This window comes from Telopea speciosissima, chromosome 10 (assembly GCF_018873765.1).
Source record: "Telopea speciosissima isolate NSW1024214 ecotype Mountain lineage chromosome 10, Tspe_v1, whole genome shotgun sequence".
NCBI classification, from domain to species: Eukaryota; Viridiplantae; Streptophyta; class Magnoliopsida; order Proteales; family Proteaceae; genus Telopea; species Telopea speciosissima.
In genome coordinates, this window is record NC_057925.1 from 20,625,069 (window position 1) to 20,643,941 (window position 18,873).

Consider the following 18,873-nt stretch of genomic DNA (forward strand, 5'->3'; position numbering starts at 1 on the left):
CGATTGGAACAGGTAACAGGTGGGGTGGGGTGGACATGGTTATCGGAAAAGATAAAGTTCAGGGATGTTATTCACTGAAGAAGAGAGAGAAATAGAGAATAAGAAGACGGCAGAGGGTTTCAAAACCATTCTTCTGAGTTTGGCTTGGGAAGATCCATTTGATTTTTTTTTTCCTGAATCTGAATCCATTGAAGTGGATTTGCAGGTTTGGGGAAGATGAGTTGTAGGTTTTGGGGAAACGATTTGGGGAAGATGAGGGCAGTTTGGTCAATTAAAACACAATTTTAACCATCTACAGTTAACGGACTGGGTATTTTTATTACTTAGTTTGGAAAGCAGGGGAGGTACATGAAAATTTCCAAACCTCAGGGTGAAAGTGTACATAAGTCATACCTCAGAGGAGGTACATGAAATTTTCATTAAAATAAAAGGCCGGATACAATAACTAGTTTGGGGAGAGGGGAAACAACTTTGGTCTAAAACCAAACATAACAATATTACAAGCATGTAACTATTGATAAAAGAGGATGCAACTAGTTTGGGGAGAGGGGAAACCCTTTCGGACTAAAACCAGACATACAAATACAAACATGTGACTAAAAATAAAAGAGGGAACATAAAAAAGGGGATATACTTTATTATGATAAAGCACTCAAATCTCATCTATTCTAATGCTCAACATTGATTCATTTCCCTCTATTGTGTTGTTTCCTCTTTTTTCCTTTTCTTTGCTTGGATCCTTTGATTCTCAAATCACATACAGAGTATCGGTTGCCTCTCCAAAACAATTGTTGTCCAATGATCAACCCAACTATTAAACCAGAGCAATATCCAGCTACGACAAATTTCCAATCAAGCAGAGGTGTTGAATCATCATTTTGTTGGAACGTTGATGTTGGAGGTAGTGCTCTATCTGATATTCCACACTTCCTTGACAAAGGCAACCCACATAGTCTTGCATTTCCCTCATAGGAAGCATTTGAAAAAGTGTCAAATTGGCTCCCTTGTGGTATACTTCCTATGAGGTTATTACATGATAAATCCAAGACTGAAAGGAAGGTCAAACTTGTTAATTGCCTTGGGATTTCTCCTGAAAGTTTGTTTCTTGAAAGATCTAGTGACTCGAGTTCGCTTAGATCCCCCAGTGAAAATGGAATTTGACCTGTGAGACTATATCTTGACAAGTTGAGTACTCTAAGTGTCTTCAAATTGCCCAAAGCATCTAGAATCTTTCCTTTGAAATTGTTATTGGATAAATCAATGGTGACGAGGGTGCTTAAAATTCCCGGCATTTTCAAGTATAGTCCCTTGTACGCAATAGCAATTGTGTCTTGATAGTGGTAGCCGGAAGTCTTTGCTTGGAAACTGAGGTAACTCAAATCTGAATTGTTACATTCATCATCGCTTTCCAATGAAAAATATATCACAATGGTAACTTCCCCCTAAAAGCATTGAAAGAAATGTCAAAGACACGTAGGTTTGGGAAGGGGGAATCCACATGAGAGAGTTGTCCAATGTGACCACCAAAGTTGTTGGATCTCATGACAAGAACACGCAATTCAGAGAGATTCTCCAACCAATATGGGAAGGTACCATTGCACTGGTTGTCCCCAATATCTAACACTTTCAATTCATCGCAGTTAACGAATGATCTCGGAACTTGTCCTTGAAGCATGTTTTTATTGAGTTTTAGCGTATTTAGAATGCATCCACTTATGAATAATATAGGAGGAATAGGACCATGTAATATGTTGCCCTCTAAATTTAGTACCCCCAATAAGTTACTATAGCTGAGGCATATTGGGATGGTGCCACTCACTAGGTTATTGGAGAAATCCAAAATATCCAAATTACTTGTATTACAGATTGAGAAAGGGATATTTCCAGCTAATTTGTTGTTCTTCAACTTTAGTACCCTCAAGTTGCGGCTGCCAAGGCATTTTGGGATGGTGCTACTCAATTGGTTATTGGACAAATCCAAATATTTGAGAGTAGTTGCATTATAGATTGAGAAAGGGATTTTGCCAGTTAAATTATTATCTGAAATTGAAAAGTAACTGGCTTTGGAAAGAAGGGACGTGAGATTCCCTAAGATAGATGACACAAACTCATTGAATGTTTGATTCATTGAATGTTTGGGAAAAGCATGACGCTGTTGAGATACACTCTTCTTCTTGTATCATGTTTGAGCTAAGATCAAGTATATCAAGGCCGACAAAGGAGTGATTATTAGTAGGTAATGGCAATTCCAGACCAGTCAACGAGCGGATGATAAGTGATGACACCAATCCCTATTTTTTGGAGCTGACAAATGTTGGCTAAACAACGGTCCAGGGATCAAACCATGGTTCCCTAGGGAGACCAAGATATTTATCTTTAGGGTTTTGCACGCCCTGGGTTAGCCCATGGTGTCCCATGGGTGCCCCATTTTAATTTTAGGGTTTCCCATGGTCGCCCATGGGAACCCTGGTGCATCCCTATTAGGGTTTCTCCTTCCCTATTGCATTCCATAAAATTAATTATCACAATAGGGACGGAGAAACTCGTCTCTAGTCCATCACATGGCAAGAGGGATCCATCCCATACTCAAATGCGCAGCGGAAAATAATCGATTCAAGTTTCTTTCGCATCCCATAAATATTAATAATCAATGAACAAAAGGAATTAATAAAAATCGCTAACCTGGTGAGCCTCAAGTGTTGCTCCTCCAATAGACAGTGGTTCTTCCTCCAATGAGCGCTCCAAGCAAAAAGATCTCGAACCTCCAATGGTGCTACCAAGGTTCTACACGCCAATCCCGATGCCCTCAAACTCCTCAAGACAGATCTAGGGTTTCACAAACCCTAACTCTCAAACACAGGTGAGAGAAGCAAGAAGAAGAAGAGAGATCACAAGAGGGAGAGAAAAACCAAAAACATAGGAGAGAGAGTGTCTGCGCTCCAAAAACGTGGAGAGCTCCCCTTCTGCGTATTTTTGGTCCCCTATTTATAATAATAGGGTTTAATTAAATCCTAGATAGATTTAATAGAGCCCTAGTGAGAGTCCGACTCTCTCTCTCTCGTCTGGCGATTCTGTTTAAACTCAAAGTGTTACACAGGTGAAGAAGCAGAATCTAATAGGGAAAGTATTAATTAGATTCTTTATTTAATTATTAATGGATAATTACAATTAGCACCAAATCCATTAATTAAATAAATAGCCAATTAAATTAGCAAATTTCAAATAACTCCCTATATGATAACAATTTATCATATACAACCCCCCCACTAATCAACACCATCATTATGGAATCTAGGGCATGTACACATGTACTACCAAACCCCAATCCATAGTACATGTCCATATAAGAGCGTCTGTGCATTCGATCGGGTCCCGCAAAACTCGATAAAACACTTTATTTGAAATAACTATAAATAATGTATCATTTTATGTAAAATAAATTTTGCAAAACCATTTCCAAAACGTGCATGGATCCGCATTCGATCCGACCATGCACAGACGTTTCTATCTTGGTGTTCCCCAATCGGGCAGTGGTGACCGTGTTGGATAACTCCTTCACTCACAAAGTGTTCACGCATTCCCAAAACACCGGCTTTGACTCGCTTGAGTCTCAATCATTGATGAACCAAAGAATGCGATCACACTTTGCAGTGATAGGGTTCCTCAGTACAGTGGTGTCGGTGACACATGTCTATCCCTTCCTACATCCGGGCAAGTAATACATGAGGGAATCGACAAAGTAGATTCTTCGCCAATGCACACATCAAACATGTGAGCACTCGCATTCGCACTCGACATCACATGTCTAGGCATACCCAATGCGACGACCATATGATAAGGGTGCCCAGCCCAAACCCTAGTCATGACTACCATTTTAAGTATAACTTACGGACACATAATGCTCAAAAAGTTTATATCGCATGTGACAAAATTAAACTAAAATGTATAAATGTTCAATACAAAGGTGAACCGGGTTGAACCGGACCGAACCGGGTTTGATGGACACACACTTGTCCAACAATCTCCCACTTGTACATCAAAGCCAATTCCCCATACATTTTAAAACCATGCCCTCCATGTGTTTCTCAAACACTCCTGGTGACAAGCCCTTTGTCATGGCATCAGACACATTTTCAGTTGTGTCCACTTTGGAGATACTCACGTCACTCTGCTAGATAATCTCTCTGATGAGGTGATACTTTCGCTGCACGTGGTTGTTCCTCTGATGAGGCCTAGGCTCCTTAGGCCCCTCTGTTGTCACATAACAGGGGAATAGGGCCCTTGAGAAGATCAGGGACTACTCCAAAAATGTTAGGAACTTCCTAACCTAAACACCTTATTAGCCGCATCACATGATGCAAGGTGTTCATAAAAATAGGGATCAGCTATAGATTTCTATTTTGTACTCCTCTATACAATGGCACCTCCACTCATTAAACTCATAATGACTCACAATACCTACTGCATAGCAGACGTCCGGCCTCGTGCGCAATATAGCGTATATTAGACTTCCTACTACTGAGGCATAGGGATTCCTCTTCATCTCTTCAATGTCCGTCTGAGACTGAGGACATCGTGATCTGGAAAGACTGACTCCATGTCTGAAGGAAACACTTCCCTTCTTGGAGTTCTCCATACTAAATCTGGCCAGGAATTTGTCTATATAGGTAGCCTGTGACAAGCCTAGCATCCTTTTCTGGCGATCTCTTACAAGTTTGATCCCAAGGATATAGCTAGCCTCACCAAGGTCTTTCATCGAAAACATTGTGGATAATCACTATTTTACTGATGAAAGGAATCCTACATCATTACCAATCAGCAATATGTCATCTACGTATAAAACAAGAAAACATACTGCCCTCCCACTGATCTTCTTGTAAACGCATGGTTCATCCATGTTTTGATCAAAACCAAATGATTTGATTGATTGATCAAACCTGATGTTCCAGCTCCTGGAAGCCTGCTTCAGCCCATAAATGGACCTCTGTAATTTGCACACCTTTCTTTGTTCCTCCAAGGAAGAGAACCCCTCTGGCTGTTCCATGTAGATTTCCTCTTGAAGGAACCCATTTAGAAATGCAGTTTGCACATCCATCTGCCAGATCTCATAATCAAAGTGTGCTGCGATAGCCAATAGAATCCTGATGGACTTCATCATCGCTACTAGTGAAAAGGTTTCCTCATAGTCCATACCCTCTTTCTGGGTATAACCCTTTGCCACCAGTCTCGCTTTGAATCTCTCGACCTTTCCATCTGCGCCCTTCTTCCTCTTGAAGATCCATTTACATCCAATCGGCTTGACGCCAAGTGGTGGATCGACTAGAGTCCAGACCTCGTTGGAATGCATCGAATCGATTTCAGAGCGCATTGCTTCAATTCCAGCCACCTAGTGGCATCAACATCCTTTAGAGCCTCAGAGTATGTCATCGGATCATCATCCGATTCAACCGATACCATGTGGAACTCTTCCATTGTTTCCTCTTCGGTTAGAAGAGTTAGCCTGGTGGGTGGTCTAATAGTCCTCCCACTGCGTCGAGGTTCCTCAGGTGTTGGTATTTCAGCGGGTATGTCAGTTGGTCTCACTTCTGGAAGTGACGTTTCTGAGCCATCTGATGGCTCTTCTATGACTACTGGTTCGGACCTCTGGGTCATCATTTCTTCCTCCAAAAATGTGACATGTTTACTTACAATGACCTTTTGGTCAACTGGATCATAGAAATAATAGCCTATCGTGCCTTTGGGGTAGCCTAAGAAATAGCATCTCGAAGTCCTGGATTCTAACTTGTCTGTCTATTGCTTTCGCACATGTGCTATGCAACCCCATACCCTAAGGTGTTGAATACTGGGCTTTCACCCTTTCCACAACTCAAAGGGTGTCTTGGCTACAGACTTAGATGGAACCCTATTCAAGATATATATCGCCGTCTCTAAAGCGTACACCCAGAAAGAAAGAGGCAGCTCACTATAAGTGAGCATCATCTTGACCATATCCAATAGGGTCTGATTACGTTGTTCGGATACACCATTTTGTTGTGGTGTGCCTGGATTAGTTAGCTGACTAACTATCCTTTGGGATATGAGATGTTCTTTAAACTCATCCGATAGATACTCCCCTCCACGATCTGATCGTAAGGACTTGATGCGTTTATCGAGCTGTCTTTCGACCTCCGCTTGGAATTCTTTAAATTTATCAAAGGCTTCCGATTTCCTACGCATCAAGTATATGTAACCATATCTAGAGTAATCATCGGTGAACGTGATAAAGTACTCATACCCATATCTTGCTTGTATGTTTATAGGTCCACACACGTTAGTGTGTATCAACTCCAACAGATCTGTGGCTCTAGCACCTTTATTGCTAAAGGATTTCTTGGTCATTTTGCCCAGAAGGCATGACTCACAGGTGGGGAATGGTTCCACCCTCAGACTCTCTAAGGACCCATCCCTCACCAATCTACTGATTCGGTCCACATTAATGTGACCCAATCTTAGATGCCACAGATATGTTGAGTTCACTGGAGCTGCTTTCCGTTTCAAATCAACATTTGAAGCAACATTCGTTCTAATAGGGCAATCTAGAAAATACAAACCACTTTGCATATATCCGGATGCCACAAAGGAGTTATTAAAACGAATAATCAATTTAGAATTAAAGGAAAAACTATATCCGTCCAAAACAAGTTTTGAAACTGAAATTATCTTCCCCTTGAAAGAGGGTACATAATAGCAATCCTTTAAAACTAAACTAGTAGAACTAAAATTTAAAATAAAAGTTTCCACAGCCAACGCCATGGTCTCAGCTCCAGTGCCCATCCGAAGACGCACTTCATTTCTTTCCAGGCTCCTTGTCTCCTTGAACCCCTGCAAATCATTGCAAATGTGAACAGTGGATCCACTATCCACCAACCAAGAATTGGTCGGTTCAAAAGACAAATTAGACTCATAAAGAACGTGAACATCACATGTACCTTCTTTAGCAGCCTCTGTTTCATCCGGCTTCTTGTCTTTCAAAGTTGCCAGGTAAGCACGATAGTTTCTTTTCCAGTGACCCTCCTTCTTGCAATAGAAGCACTTGCCTTTGCCTTTATTCCCAGACTTCCCACCCTTGGCTTTCAGGGTCTTGCCCTTATTTCCCTTTTTCTTCTTCTTCCCATTTGAAGAAGGCTTTACCTCAGTTGCATTGACCTCAGCCTTGTCCTTTTTCAAGGACGCTTCAGCCTCTACCAGTGCATTAGCAAGCTCGGTGAGCTCCATCTCCTTCTCGGACATCTTGTAGGACATCCTAAAAGGTGCATAGGCAGAAGTGAGTGACGCTAAGATCACATCAGTCTTGTATCGCAGGCTGAAATCAGTCCCCATGGATTCCAATTTTTTAAACAAATTGATTATTTTCATTACATGATCCATCACTGGAGTCCCCCTGAGACATCTTGGAGTTATGGATTTGACTCACCACATCAGAATGTGCGTGTGTCAACTGCCTGTTGAACAATTCAGCAAGCTTATCCATTTTACCCCCAGCAGTGCGTATATCCTTGACTGAGTCTACAACTGATTTTTCCAACGATCCTAGGATATAGAGTGATGCCTTGGAATCCCTCATGAGGAACCCTTGCATCTCTTCATTTGCCTCAAAATCGTTCGGGTCGGGTTGAGGAGGAACTTGTTCATCTAGAACTGTATACAGTCCTTCAGCAGTCAGGAGCAACTTAATGCTCCGGTACCAATCGACTTAGTTTGTACCATTAAGTTTGTATTCGCTAATGAGTGTTAACAAGTTGGAATTAACGGCAGCCATCGTATATTAATCTACACATGCACAAGTAAATAACCACATGCTAATTAATGACCATTGAAAATAATAAATTGAGCACACACACATCAATGGTCTTTCATGATTTGGGTTTCCCTCATAACCCAAAAGATGAATTGGATACCTACAACCCTTGCATGCATAACTTACCCTGTCGGGAGTCATTATACACACCATGGTAGTGTGGACTAAGCTGTCCGCCTCATGGGCTTCCAATATTTTCGGCCAACTAGGTGTCATGTCCAGATCCTGTCGGCTGACATACACCCAAGTCATGTACTTACCTATTGCATTAGTTAGAATCATGGAATCATGAAAGATGGCCCACTGTCACAGTGCCCTCTCACTATCCATACCCTAACGTATCTAGATGGAGGTAAATATAGATAAATACGTGACAGAGGTCCTGACAATGTCCTGTCGGCTTATGCGGGGTCATGTCACACATTTTTTATATTTATCTTCAAGAGGAGGCCATGGACATGTCTACCGATTAAGACTAGTCCATATCATACATGTATTGTGAATAAAGAGGGATTAATTAACTCTCACATACATGGATAGATTTAAACAACATAATTAATCAACATTAATTAAAAGTGATTATGGGATGGCGGCATTTTTATCAGAAGCAATTAAAGAACCCTTCCAATAAAAATAAAATTAATAACTTTGGGTGCATTTATCATGCCATGACTGCCACGCCTCGATCATCTCCTCCGCCTGATCACGTCTTCAAAGTAGGTGACTTGCATCTCCATAAGCTTTGAGCACCACATGTGGATCACCATCTACATGCCCTGGGAGTCCTAACTCCTCTAAAATTACAATGGAAACCTAGAAAAATTCTATACACTTTCTTTTCCATAATAATAAAGAAACCCCGAATGGAGAAACCAACCCACCATTTGGGTTGCCCATGGGGTGGAGTACATTTGTTTATAAAAAAGAAAGGGGGAGAGAGAGAAAGAGAGAGAAGCATCACATCCACCCATAACCCCATGTATCACATACATAAACAATCCATCCATTTATTAGAATGCCATTCCCATAATCACATCATAATATAATTTCATGCATGGGCATTAAAGCAAGTGAACCAAAAATTAAAACATGGATTCCTTCAATTATTGAACCACCACATCGCATGTGATATCATGTATCCAAGCACATAAAATTAAAATCGCATTTTAATTGCAAGTGGGTAAAGAGGGAATCTCTTCACCCATCATCATCCTCCAAAAACAAAACAAAATAATAAAATTCTGTTTTGAAAAATACAACTTTTTTTTTTTTTTTTTTTTGTTAAGGGAGGAAACAAGGGTGCATGCCACTTGCGCAGCCGCAGCACTCCTCGCGCAGCCCATATGCACAGGGCCCACGGACAGCAGCCTTGGGCTGCGGCCGCAGCCTGCCGCGTAGGCTAAAGCCCATGGACAGCAGCTGCAGGCCCGCTGTCGCAGCAAAGAGCCCACAAGGGGATGCGCACAAGGGTAGGTTCATGGGGAAGGGCGTGCACGAGAGGCTTTGCAGCGTGCGCTCCCCCTCCACATATAGAACATGATTAAAAAATTTTAAAATAAAAATTAGTAATCACAACCTAATTGGATACATGTTTCAATAATTGGAATAAACAAAACAAACCAAATCCATCATCACATGGGTAGGTTGTTACACTAACAACCTTGTAACTACCCATGTGGACATGGGAATGTTGTTACAACAACCATATCCTAACCACCCATGTGCCAACTTGCATCATACTCATGATAATCATATTAACCATTAATTATCTAATATTCATGGGTGGGAAAAGTGGCTCTGATACCACACTGTTGGCTAAACAACGGTCCAGGGATCAAACCATGGTTCCCTAGGGAGACCAAGATATTTATCTTTAGGGTTTTGCATGCCCTGGGTTAGCCCATGGTGTCCCATGGGTGCCCCATTTTAATTTTAGGGTTTCCCATGGTCGCCCATGGGAACCCTGGTGCATCCCTATTAGGGTTTCTCCTTCCCTATTGCATTCCATAAAATTAATTATCACAATAGGGACGGAGAAACTCGTCTCTAGTCCATCACATGGCAAGAGGGATCCATCCCATACTCGAATGCGCAGCGGAAAATAATCGATTCGAGTTTTTTTCGCATCCCATAAATATTAATAATCAATGAACAGAAGGAATTAATAAAGAGCTGCTAACCTGGTGAGCCTCAAGTGTTGCTCCTCCAATAGACAGTGGTTCTTCCTCCAATGAGCGGTCCAAGCAAACAGATCTGAACCTCCAATGGTGCTACCAAGGTTCTACACGCCAATCCCAGATGCCCTCAAACTCCTCAGCACAGATCTAGGGTTTCACAAACCCTAACTCTCAAACACAGGTGAGAGAAGCAAGAAGAAGAAGAGAGATCACAAGAGGGAGAGAGAAAAACCAAAAACGTAGGAGAGAGAGTGTCTGCTCCAAAAACGTGGAGAGCTCCCCTTCTGCGTATTTTTGGTCCCCTATTTATAATAATAGGGTTTAATTAAATCCTAGATAGATTTAATAGAGCCCTAGTGAGAGTCCGACTCTCTCTCTCTCGATCGTGTTCTGTTTAAACTCAAAGTGCTACACGGTGAAGAAGCGAGAATCTAATAGGAAAATATTAATTAGGTTCTTTATTTAATTATTAATGGATAATTACAATTAGCACCAAATCCATTAATTAAATAAAGAGCCAATTAAATTAGCAAATTCCAAATAACTCCCTATATGATAACAATTTATCATATACAACCCCCCCACTAATCAACACCATCATTATGGAATCTAGGGCATGTACACATGTACTGCCAAACCCCAATCCATAGTACATGTCCATATAAGAGCGTCTGTGCATCCGATCGGGTGCCGCAAAACTTGATAAAACACTTTATTTGAAATAACTATAAATAATGTATTCATTTTATGTAAAATAAATTTTGCAAAACCATTTCCAAAATGGTGATGGATCCGATTCGATCCGACCATGCACGACAGTCTCTATCTTGGTGTTCCCCAATCGGGCAGTGGTGACCGTGTTGGATAACTCCTTCACTTACAAAGTGTTCACGCATTCCCAGAACACCGGCTTTGACTCGCTTGAGTCTCAATCATTGATGAACCAAAGAATACGATCACACTTTGCAAGGATGGGGTTCCCTCAGTATGTGGTGTCGGTGACACATGTCTATCCCTTCCTACATCCTGGCAAGAATACATGAGGGAATCGACAAAGTAGATTCTTCGCCAATGCACACATCAAACATGTGAGCACTCGCATTCGTACCTTGACATCACATGTCTAGGCATACCCAATGCGACGACCATATGATAAGGGTGCCCAACCCAAACCCTAGTCGTGACTACCATTTTAAGTATAACTTACGGACACATAATGCTCAAAAAGTTTATATCGCATGTGACAATATTAAACTAAAATATATAAATGTTCAATACAAAGGTGAACCGGGTTGAACCGGACCGAACTGGGTTTGATGGACACACACTTATCCAACAACAAATTCACCCCATCAAGACGTATTTCTCTCAAGCTAGATGATGATAGATTTTGATGATGAACAAATAATAATGCTCTCAAGTTAGGGATTTCAAGTTGGGAAGCCCTGTAGCGAGAGAGGTCAAGGAAAACAAGCTTGGTCAGCAGTGAGATTTCAGATGGGATTTGGCCCTCAAAACGGTTAAAAGAAAGATCAAGAGAAACCAAATCTGTGAGTTGTGATATCTGTGATGGAATCCGACCTGAAAAAATGGTTACCAGAGAAGTTGAGGGTTTGAAGGTGACGAAGATGGATGAAGAGGGTGCTATTGGAATGAATGGAACCGTAGAGAGATGAATGAGAGAGGTCAAGGCCAACAACATGACCATTGGTGGCATCGCAGGTGATGCCTTCCCAGTAGCAACAATCAGTATTATTGGGCTTATTCCAAGACTTGAGAGGATGGTTTTTGGATTTTGGATGGAAATGATAGTGAATTTGCTTTAGTTGCAGCAAGGCATGTCTCTCATCATGGAGACATAATTGGGGAGGAGGATGAGAAGAAGGAAAACAAGTTTGAAACAGATCAGACAGTAAGAAAATGATCAGGAAACACCACCACCACCACCACATATTTCTCTATATATGCCTTCAAAAGAACTAATTAATTAATAAGAAGAGAAGTAAAGGAGAGAGGGACAATTCAGAGCAGAGCCAGAGCTAGAGCCAGAGGGGGGAGCTAGAAGGTTTGGTATGTACTTTGTAGAATGATAGATGAGTGAGAGAGCCTTCACCGCTTCCTATTTATAGACACAAGATAGGAGGATCCCCACGGACCCGTGGGACCCCATCCACAGGATTTTTTTTTCTTAATTTTAATTGTCTTGAAGGGCATGAGAGAAAATTACAAGCATACCATTATGAAATAGTGGATTCAAGGATATGCTTATTCACAGGATGTGGATCTTTATCCGCTCAATTTGCTTGTCCATCAATATCCTTAATTCCATCTAATAAGGGGACAGAAATGATCACCCTACCCCATGCCCGAACACACTGTCCGGAAGGGGTCCACCTCCCTCTATTAGAGGGAATAGAGGAAATTGATGGACAGACAAATTGAGGTGATATTTTTCGCACATTTGATTTGATTTGATTTGATGACAGTAAAAACCTTCTCTCAAAGCCCAAAGCTGATCAATTGCCTTCCCCATTGATTTATTTTTTTGGTACGAATTGCCTTCCCCATTGATGGTGATTACGTGACGGGTCGCTAAGGGAGAATCTTGAAGAAATTTGTACATTCACTCACTGGTGACTTTGATTTCAACAATATTAATGAGTTTCATTTTCTTCAGTACTTGGGCGTGTGCAGTGCGTTGCCCATGCACCTAGACACAGGGGCATGCGAAATGACCACCACACCCTCATAGAAAAACATAATTTTTTTGGGGGGCACAATGATCATTTTACAGATCCTTGTGTCTTGGCACAAAGACAACGTACCACACGCGTCTAGGTAGCGTTCTCTTTCCCATGTCTTAAATACACCTTATTGGACAATTTGAAAGGGGGAATCCTCATATTCCCCTGCATTAGAAAACAAGTATCGAAGGAAACCCTCTCCCTTGTATAAAACTTACAACTTATCCGAACTCAAGGATTTTACTGTGACGATTGAGATTGTATGTTTGAGCATTTTTTCCCCCTTTCAAATCACTGCCTGTTCTTTTCATGATCCATTTTCTTTGTAGTCGCCCAATGATGGTAATTACATGACGGGTCTTATGGGCTAAGGCTAAGAAGAATCTTGAAAAAATTAATGTATCCACTCATATATGTGCTAGTAAGGGAAAAAATTTGAATGTAACATATCATTATGTCATTATTAAAAGGCGTCTTTTTCATGTACATTTTTCAAATATACAAGTGAAATGAAACTATTATCTTTATTGGAAAAAATTGATCAGTGTCATACTTAGAGAGGATTCAGATCCTCTATTGCTGAGCTGTCCGGCAGAACCATGCTGTCAAGACACGACGAGGCACGTAATGATTGCCTTACCCCTATCCAAGTGCCTTGCCTGAGTGGGGGTAAGGTGGTCATTGCGTCTGGAATGAGAAATCTCAAGCAAGTTAGAATCTTTCAAAAGCAATTCATTAACTACTGGTGTGTGTCCTCTATGTGCAATAGATATGAGGGGTAGAATACTAGAATTTGAGGGGCCAAGTGTCTTGGTTAGTCTTGGGTCATGTTCTAATAGCAATTGGACAACAAGTGTATAATAAAAGTCACTTTAACTGTATGTTAAAATAGCAAGGATCATTTTTTAACATTTTAAAACATAAAAAATGGTGCAAGACAAGTTCAAGTATATGCATTTGTTCCGGTTCCTACAGTTTCGGGACCAGACTAGATCCAGACTAATAAGCTATTGGGTGGGTCAGTTCCAATCCCTAGCAGAGCGGTTTCGGTCCAATTACCGGTTCCGGTCCAAAATTGACACCCCTAAGTGGTGTTCTCTGTCTCTTTAATATTTAACACTTCTGGAGTTATGGTCTTGGACAAAAAAAAAAAAAAAAAAACTTTCTCTTGCGTTCTCCGAAATTGAGGATTTTCTGTGACAATTGAGATTCTATGTTTGAGCAAATATTTTTTTTCCTCCTTTCAAATCACTGACCATTCTAATCATGATCCATTTTCTATGCAGAGGCCCTTTGATAGTGAATACATGACGGGTCTTATGGGCTAAGGAGAATCTTGAAGAAATTAATGCATCCACTCATGTATTTGCATTTTTTCCTTTTTTTATTTTTTCAGATCAAGTACAGACTACTCTATTCATGGTCTATTTTCCATGGAGAGAGGCCCAACAATGGTGACTATTCATGCTTCATTTTCCGTGGAGAGGCCCAACGATGGTGATTACTTGACGGATCCGATGGGTTGAAGCCAAGGAGAATCTTGAGTGTCCATTTTCTCGTTTAATTTGGTTCATTAAACGGAATCGGGTCTTTCATGACCAGGATAAACCTAACCCCCATCGGGTTCTCTCTAATATCAAACATTGGGAAGCAACCTTATCTCCAAGTCCATCCCAGTCTTTCCCATATCTATCCAGCAGTAGGAAACCAACCTTTAAACATCACACCTTTCTCCTACTTCATGTATTATCTCTCTAAACCAGCTAAATTCATCGGAAGGATACTTTTTACTTTTCACTGATTGGAGTTCTCATTGTGACTCCAAGGAAAGTGGATGGACATCAATATTATACCTTAACTCAGATATGTTTGTATTTTCATTTGATTATGGAATTGTAGATTTTGTAGATGAAGCAAAAGAAAAAGCAATCGAACAAGGCATCTGATCCTCTACAGACAAGGGCATCAAGTGCCTAACTATTTGGACTGACTCGACAAATTTGGTTTTTTGGCTACAGAAGGAAAATGGTCATTGTTGGCCGTGGAAACTCTTCCATCTTTTGCACAATATTTTGTCTTACTTTCAGTTTTTTTTTTTTTAATTCTGTTATTATCCAGAAGGCTCATAAAACTATTATTCAGCCAACTCATTTCTGGCTAACAGAGCTCGTATATCTTGTAAATACTTTTCTTTATGTCCTTTTCATGATTTTAAGTTTTTGCATTTAAATGTGGTATTCATGTATTTATCTTGTACCTTGACCTCTTAAGGGTTTACCAAAAAAAAAACAAACAAACTTGGTCTCTTAAGGGAAATTTCGCCATTTTGAGTATTTTAGTGTTTAATTTCGCCGTAAGTTAGATATTGTTACCTAGGTTGGATATTTTGATTAATTTTTAAAGTCAGCCTTGGAATATTTATGATTGTTAAATTATGGTAAAAATATATAAATTAGTTAAGTAGAGCTCATAATGTACATAAGTACCTACCTAGGGCTAGTAACTAGGATCAAAATATTTATTTTAACTAGATTAACTATGTTTATAAATCTTAACAAAGATAAGTTAAATCTTCCAAACTAGATTAATAAGGTGCATAATGTGTATAAACAACAGTATACAACAAGAATTTGGTATAGGAAGATTAGTTTCGGTTGGGAGTTCTGGGGGTGGCTAACACCTTCCCCCAAGCGTAACTTGACACTTACCCGGCCAGTGATCAAGGCAGGTTAGACTTCAAGTTGGAGTTACTTTAGTCTTCCTCCTGCAAAGGAGGGATATCATTTATGTCTCATAAACCCTAATCTAGATGGCGACTCCCTTTTATCCTTCAATGTGAGCAGGTACAATCTCAAGGTGAAAACACCTTGACCTCTTTTAGATACTTACAGCTTGTTCTGTAACACCTCGTCGACGCTCAAGGAATCTTGTACCTACACATGTCAGGCAATATTTTCTTTGTGTACATATTTTCAATATGTATCATCATGCATGGACTTGTAAAGGAGCCCTCATTATTGGTCAAGCAGTATAAAGTATGAAAGTACACATATTATGCATTGATTGACATATCTTACATATTAGTTATATACATTTTTCCTTATGACTACGTTTGGTTGGAAGGGATATTAGAGGAAAGGGATATGCAACCCTAATTACCTACCATATTCCTAGTTCCAACCTAATAAGTTTGGCTCAAAACTTATTAGGTTAGAACCGGGATTTTCTTGTTTGCTCTGGGTTATGCTCAGCAGAAGGCTTACTTCTTCAGCTCAGCAAGTCTTATTATTGAGTATAATGCATTTGTCATTCACTCCTCCTAATTCCATTCCCATTGTCCATTGACAAGGGTAGTCGGGTGGGTAGCTTGCCCTTGGTATAATGGTATGCCCTCCTATGCTTTTTTCTAAAAGGGAATGTGTGCATAGATATGAGCCCACTCATTCCCCAATTGAATTAAGCAAAAGCACATCCTGTAAAAATAGTGGGCTTGACTTGTACTTCAACCTTTTGTGTACATTTCAAAAAAATTATTGAAATGTAATTCTAAAATTTGGACGATGAAGGGCAATTTAAATTTTAGAAGAAAACCAAATTTCTTTTTTTCTTTCAATGAAATTCTTCTTAGGGCAACATTTTTTATTTATTTTTTAATCTATATAATACAGCTAATAAACGATAGCTAATTAAAAACTGTCTTTTCTATTTCTAATGCTCTCATTAGGTCTAATCTGACTTCAAATTTAATACTAAGCATCACATTTGGTTTCCATGTGTAGAAGACTAGTAATAAAAAAGAGGGCACAACTAGTTGGGGTGGGGGAAGCAAGTTTGGACCTAAAACCAGGCATAAATATATAAGCATGTAACCATAAATAAAAATGGGAGCTTATAAAAGATGGTACACTTTATTATAATATAATACTCAAATCACATTTATTCCGATGCCTAACATTGATTCATTTCCCTCTCGTGGGATGTTTGCTCTTTAACCCTTTTCTCTGCCTGGATCCTTTGATTCTCAAACCAAACGTAAAGCATCGGTTGTTTCTCCAAAACAATTGTTGTCCTGTGACCACTCCAATTATTAAACCAGAGGAATATCCAGCTATGGCAAATTTCCAATCAAGTAAACATTCTGAATCTTCTTCTTGTTTCAATGTCAAGCTTGGATGTAATTCTCCATCTGTAATTCCACATTTCCTTGACAACGGGAAACCACATAATCCTGCATTACCTTCATAGGAATTGTTCAAAAATGTGCCAAACTGGTTACCTTGTGGTATACTTCCTATGAGGTTGTTATCAGATAGATTCAAGATTGAGAGGAATGTCAAACTTGTCAATTGGCTGGGGATTTGTCCTGAGAGATTGTTTCTTGAAAGATCCAATGACTCCAGCTTGATTAGATTTCCCAATGAGGATGGAATTTGACCCGTGAGGCTATTTCCTGACAAGTTTAGGAGCAGAAGTGATTTTAAGTCGCCCATTGCATTTGGAATCCTGCCATTGAATTTGTTGTAGGATAAATCTACAGTGGTGAAGGCTGTTAAGATACTACCCATCTCGAAGTATATTCCCTTGTCCACAATGGCAATTGTGTCCTCATAGTAGTTGTGACCTTGAAAACTTAAATAATTCAAATCAGCATTGTTCTCATCAGTCATCATTGCATTCCAATGAAGAATATATTGCAATGGTAAATTCCCCGTAAAAAATATTGCAAGAGATGTCAAAGACATGTAGCTTTGGGAAGGGAGAATCAACATGGGAGATTTGTCCAATGGAACCACCAAAGTTGTTAGATCTTATGACAAGTACCTGCAATTTAGAGAGACTTTCCAACCAATATGGGAAGGTACCATTCAACTCGTTGCCCCCAATATCTAACACTACCAATTCCTTGCAGTTAGCCAACGATCTTGGAACTTGTCCATGAAGCATGTTTCTATTAATTTTAAGTGTATGTAGACTGCATCCACTTCTGAATGTAGAAGGAATAGGACCTTGTAATTTGTTGCTCTCTAAACTTAGTACCCCCAAATTGCTATTGCCAAGACATGTTGGGATGGTTCCACTCAATTGGTTTTTGGACAATTCCAAAATATCCAGATTACTTGCATTGCAGATTGAGGAAGGAATTTTTCCAGTTAATTTATTATCTGAAATTGAAAAGAAAGTAGCTTTGGAGAGAAGGGAGGTGAGATTCCCTAAGACAGGAGAAACAAACTCACTGTTAGATTGGTTGAATGTTTGGAGAAAGCAAGGAGCTGTAGAGAGACAATCCTGTATCTTGTTTGAGTGAAGATCAAGATATCTAATATTGAAGGAGGAGGAATTATTAGTAGATAATGGCAATTCCAGACCTGTCAATGAGTTGTTAGAAAGGTCTAGTACTGTCAAATTCTTCTTTTGCCATATCCATTTGGGTACCGCACCCTTAATTCTATTACTAGAAAGGTCTAATTGAGACAATTCCTTCTGGTTCCTAAGGAAATCTGGAAATCTACTAATATTGCAAGATTGCATGAACAACATATGAATTTGAGCATTGACAAAGTTGTCACCACTGCTACTATTGATGGACAAAGTATCATAAGAAAGATTTGTATCTTCCACCATGTAGCTAAAGTCATTGAATGAAAGGTCAAGTATCTCAAATGTTCCTGTGATTTTGGAAATTGATCTCATCAGATCTTGTCCTTTCAAGTTGTTTCCATCCAAGGAAAACATCCGTGGATTAGAAATAGAAGAAATGTTGTGAATGGGAATAGGATCATTTATGACTTCACTGAATTGGTTATTGGACAACTCCAACAAACTTAGTGATGGAAGAAAAAAGAAATGAGAATGGATGGGTCCCTGGAGAAAATTTGCGCTCAATCGTACTTCCTCAAGATTGGGAAATCTCCCCAGGAAAATGGAAGAAATTTGACCACTGAAACTGTTACCTGAAAGGTCCAACAGGGTAAGGTGGGTAAGATTTGTTAAAGAAGGTGGGATTAGTCCAGAGAAGTTGCAATACGGAAGATATAGTCCTTTCAAAAGTTTAAGATTCCCAATTGAACTTGGCAATTTCCCTTGAAATTGCGTGTAACCAGCACCCAAATATTGA

At 39.8% G+C, this 18,873-nt stretch overlaps 1 protein-coding gene across 1 annotated transcript; it reads right to left on the bottom strand.

Moving 5' to 3' along the window:
- Window positions 1-679: 679 nt before the first annotated feature.
- On the bottom strand, window positions 680-18,739 carry LOC122643413 (receptor-like protein Cf-9 homolog). Its single transcript, XM_043837036.1, has 2 exons — window positions 16,730-18,739; window positions 680-1,442 (listed from the first exon to the last, which is right to left on the bottom strand). Exons 1-2 carry the CDS (start codon window positions 17,525-17,527, stop codon window positions 687-689), a joined length of 1,554 nt encoding a protein of 517 aa, XP_043692971.1. The 5' UTR covers window positions 17,528-18,739; the 3' UTR covers window positions 680-686.
- Between the last annotated feature and the right edge of the window lie 134 nt (window positions 18,740-18,873).